General features: G+C 47.6%; 1 protein-coding gene across 1 annotated transcript; it reads right to left on the bottom strand.

The window, feature by feature from the left end:
• Positions 1–837: 837 nt before the first annotated feature.
• On the bottom strand, positions 838–3,344 carry TCEAL2 (transcription elongation factor A like 2). Its single transcript, XM_073889965.1, has 3 exons — positions 3,209–3,344; positions 2,608–2,676; positions 838–1,882 (listed from the first exon to the last, which is right to left on the bottom strand). Exons 2-3 carry the CDS (start codon positions 2,624–2,626, stop codon positions 1,017–1,019), a joined length of 885 nt encoding a protein of 294 aa, XP_073746066.1. The 5' UTR covers positions 2,627–2,676; positions 3,209–3,344; the 3' UTR covers positions 838–1,016.
• Positions 3,345–5,001: the final 1,657 nt, after the last annotated feature.

Genomic DNA, 5,001 nt, shown 5'->3' with positions numbered 1-5,001 from the left:
AATACATAATTACAAAGCAACAAACACAGAAAGGATTGTTTTGCTAAAAAAAAAATCTGAAATCCATTAAGGGCCAAAGTATCACTGAGGTGTTAACCCACTTGGGTAAGCATAACTTTGTCACCTTGAGGACACCAGCCCATCAGCAGCAGTGGGACCCTTAATAGTGTGCAGAACTCATAAGAAAAGGCACAGTATCCAGAAGACATGGCAGTACCCAGGGGAGGGTGGCACCCATCTTTTGGCCTTGTTCCTGAGCATAGGTGAGCTGTACCTTACCCTCTTCCAAGTGTCTGATGGGGGGGCCGGGTCTTGGTCCCTGCTAGTGTAGGGGAAAAAGTAGAAACCAGACCAACACAGCTCACATACTCAGCACCTCATCTATTCCATTCGGCAATCCTGTGAGGCAAGTATTATCCCCATTTCACAGATGACAAGACTGTCTTTTACAGCAATGGATCTGTCATAACTGCCGGCTGATTCCTCTAAATATGAGTCCTAGAGGTAATGTGAGTTCTACATATTGTTTTAAGTTCTGACAAGAATTTTAAGTGTCTCCATTGCCTTCATAAACTCACTGAACAGATCTTTGTATTTCCTTTTGTGTATTGTTTTCTTTTTTTATACTTTAGTATTTCTTTATGAGAAAAATAATCTGTGTTCTTTAGGGAAAAAATATGAGTAGAAAGAAAACAAATAAGTCACCCACAGTCTTAAAATTCAGAGAACCACTGTTAACCTTTTGGTGAACAAAAGTTTCTATTTTTCCTGTGCATAGATGTACTATATAAACTTATGTGTTTTTTTTACAAAGTGGACTGATTCTATAGATGATATTATAAGCTACTTTATTTTCCAAGAATTATAACGACTTTGCAATGCACATGGGTGAAAAATCCCTTACTGGTAGAGTGCTCTAGTTGGATCAAAAGGCTACTGATAACCAGAGTGACAGCTAAAGCAAATTATTAGCATAAGATTAAAGCACAGGGCTTGGCAAATGCCTGCCAGGGGCACTACACAAAAGGAATGTCTTCAAAGCCCCTTTGTGGGGCTCTGCACCCACCCCTGAGTTCCCTTGGGCCCCTCGGGTGGAAGGGGTCCTGTAAACTTTTTTGCATCCACATAAACCCGCCCAATTTCTGTCTGGTTTTCTTCACCTCATCCTCCACCCTGGCCATCTCGTCAAATTCTTTTATCATCTCCTCATTGCTCAAATGCATATCGTGTATGGCCTCCTTGTATTCCTTGAGGCACTGAGCCAGCCCCTTGTTGGTTTTTCTTTTGGCCTTCCTGGGTACATCATCCCCAGCTGGGCGCTTTCCCACAGCCTTTGGTTTGCTGGCTGGCTTTTCTTCTTTTGGCTTTTCCTCATTCACTGGCTTTCCCTCATTCTCTGATTTTTCTTTTGGCTTTCCCTCACTCACTGGTTTTCCTTCTTCTTTTGGCTTTCCCTCGCTCACTGGTTTTCCCTCTTCTTTTGGCTTTCCCTCGCTCACTGGTTTTCCCTCTTCTTTTGGCTTTCCCTCGCTCACTGGTTTTCCCTCTTCTTTTGGCTTTCCCTCACTTACTGGTTTTCCTTCCTCTTTTGGCTTTCCCTCGCTCTCTGGCTTTCCCTCGCTCTCTGGCTTTCCCTCGATCACTGGCTTTCCCTCTTTTCGCTTTGCCACACTCCCTGGCCTTTCCTTGTCCTTTAGTATTTCCTCATTTTCTGTCTTCCCCTCATTTTCCAACTTTTCCTTGTCTTCCAGAGTACAAGCTAATTCTGGCTTTCCCGCATCCTGTGGCGGTTCTTTGTATTCCATCTTTCTTTGGTTCTCAGGCATTCCTTCATTTGCATCACAGAGTTTTTCCATGTTGAGATTCCCCTCCTTTTCCTGTCCTGGGAGTGGGAAGAAGAGGAGACAAAGAGGAGACAAGGGAAACTGAGGGCTTGGGGGTGGAATGCAGGTCTGGAAAGTAGTCACCTATCTCCCCTTGTCTGAGTTCCTTTAACCTGGCCTGGCCCTCCAAGTGTGTCTTCAGCCACACTCCTTCTCCCACCATTCCTCCCACACAGGTGAGCCAACCATTTCTCTCTCAGGCCCTGACATTTTCTCTTTGTTTGCTCAGCGTGGTAAAGTGTAAATGTGCTGGGAGGTGGGTAGTGGGGTTGCAAATTCTGTCCATGCTGTACGCTCCACACTCCCCACCACTCTGAGTCCCTGTCCAGGACTCCCTTATTTCACTGACCTGCAGAAATTCAGAACAAGTAACTCTTCCTTTTCTAGCCTTGTAGAGTGCTGACAACAAACACACAGAACTGCAGACAGACAGGAGAGAGGGGCTGGGCATTCAGTAGATGCACAAAAACTCTGGTCCCTTTTCTGAATCCCAGCCCTCCAAGTGTCTTCTATATACCATTTACCCCACCATTCCTCCCAAACTTTTCCCTGGCAGGGGCTACCACCTTCGATACCATCCTTCAGTGTGGTTGGGTGTGTGCAATATATGTGGTGGTGGGATGGGCAGTGGGGGAATGGGCACTGGTGACCTCAAATTCTGGCCAAGCTGTGCCCTCTACACCCCCCACCATTCCTGTCCAGCACCCTGCCCCCATTCACTGACCTGTGGGGACTCTGGACATGTTCCTCCTCCTTTTCTACACTTGCACAGTGCTGAGGACAGACACCAGACCTGCAGACAGAGAGTGACAAGGGCAGCGACTGTGCACTCAGCCTACTGAGGTTTCTTTCCTGAATCTGGGCCCTCCTCATACAACATTTCCCTCCCCTACCTCCCCTGAACCCCAGCCTCCATTACTTTTCAGGCCTCAGACTTCAGACCAGGATGCTTTCCAAATGGTTTGGATCTCTGTGTCCCCTTCCCCTGCAGGCAAGCCGCCCACCCTCACCCCCTTTCCGCGGAGGTCAGTATTTCCTTTTAGGTGCAGAGTGTGATAGGGGGTTATTTCTAGAATATGTCTACATTTTACTGTCGCACTGCAGGGGCGCTCCCCCATTTCAGGTCCAAAAGTGCATGGAGGGCGCACAGGAGGGGCGTCGAGGAGGCGGCGGGGTGCTCCCTCCCCACCTGCCCATGTCCGCGCTGCATCCCCCTCCCCACCGACCTCCCGGACCCCATCCCACCCCGCGCTGCTCCGGGTTCCTACTGCCATCCACCTCCACCCCAGCCCGGGGCCGCCAGCAGCGCCCACCTTCACACTGACCTGCGGGGCCCGGGGCAGGCCTGCGCCTCCTCGGGCTCGCCGAAGCCCGCTTGCCCCTCGCCCGCCGCCCGGGCAGCTCAGGGAGCTGGTTCCGCGCGGGCGATGGGAGCGGAGGGCGCAGGGACCGGACCGCAGAGCGGGCGAGCGGGCGGGCGTGGGGGCTGCTGCCCACGTCGGCGCCCAGCTGGTCACGTGAGCGCCGCGTCACCCGAGCTCGGTCCCCACCCCGCCCCCTCACCCCCATCCCCAAGGGACCGAGCAACCGCACACGGTGGGGGGGCGGGGTGGCAAAGGGGGAATCAAGGAGAGAGCAGGCGCCCGGAGGCTTCCCGACCGCAGGTGCTTTACCTGGCGCATCTCAGGTCCTCGCACAGCATCCCTCTGCGATGTACATCATTGCAGGTGTGACCGCTGATCACAGGAACGGTACCCGACTTTGCCAGGAGCGCTCAGCAACTGAGTCCCACAGGCTGCTTTCAAGACCGGCTCTGCCTGACTCCAGAGCCCAGGCAGTAGTGCCCGCCAGGAAGCGGCGCTGCCACCTTGAGTAGCTGTGTTCCTAGGCCTCGTCTCTCAGTCCACACGTGCTCTCTCCCTGAGAAAGTTCTGATCATTTCCCTCTAAGCACAGATGATTCTCAAATCTCCATCTCCAAGCTATTTCCTCCCCTTAGCCCCAGACCCTCTTTGCCCACTGTCTATTGGATAGCACTGCTTGAATATCCCCGAGGGACCTCAAAATCCACATACCCCAACCTGCTTTCAGCAACTTCCTTCTCACCTTCTCCGTTCACTTCTCTTCACACTTGAAACTTGCACTCCAATATTTGACCTGTTCTCATGTAGAATGTCAGACAGGCAAAAAGAAAAAAAAGAAGCATTAAGACATTTTTTTAAATGCACCACAGATGTATAGATTCATCATAACCCTTGGTTCACAACACTCTTATTAGTAACCCATGTTTGTCCCTTTCTCTTTCACATTTGTGAAACCACCACCCAGCCAGAGAACTAGAAAATTGCCAATATTGTAGCTTCTACTGTGTATTCTCTCTCACACACATACAGAGTATATGTGTGCATGAGTTTTTTTATGTGTAAATATGGGAAACCTCCATTTCTCTTTTGATTTGCAAAATGCCATATCTTGTTTACACAATTATGAATTATGTGTGTGACACAACCAATTCTAACTATTTCTGCTGCATATTTCTTATTTAGCAAAACATTGATCTTTCTACAACATTTTGCTCCACCAAAATGCGTATTCGCATTATCACCATATAACAAAAAATACTACCCTCAATGTTGAATTTTTGACTGAATTCACAATGTCATTCATAACAAGGCTGGATGTTTCCCTTTCATGAATATGACCTTCAAAAGTATTTGATCATTATTGTTATTATTCCATAAATTTGACTAAAATAATATCAAATCACTAAAACAGATTTTCTGTTTTAATCATCTGATGATGCTGATTTTAAGTTATCATCAATACAAAAAAATAAGTAAGCTATCATCAATAATTGTTTCCTGAGTTCTTTTGTTAATAGAGTCAACATATTATCAGCTATCATTCCTGTTTTTAAACATGGACACAAAAACTTGGAATTCAAGATTTGTGCAATTAAATTAGAAGAAAAATAGTTTTATTTAAATTAGAGGTTGTATTCATACAATGAAAAGTCAACACAACTGCAACTGTATGTACTAAATTAGCACATTCTTCTTAAAATAACTACTACCTGCTGAAGTAGATGCAAATGTTTCTTCAGCAGGTTTGTAGATTTG

Source organism: Callorhinus ursinus, unplaced genomic scaffold (genome assembly GCF_003265705.2).
Source record: "Callorhinus ursinus isolate GAN/ISIS: 27379988/994484 unplaced genomic scaffold, GSC_fseal_2.0 scaffold124, whole genome shotgun sequence".
Taxonomy (NCBI): Eukaryota; Metazoa; Chordata; class Mammalia; order Carnivora; family Otariidae; genus Callorhinus; species Callorhinus ursinus.
Note: the sequence above shows the minus strand (reverse complement) of the source record. Positions and strands in the feature narration are given on the sequence as shown.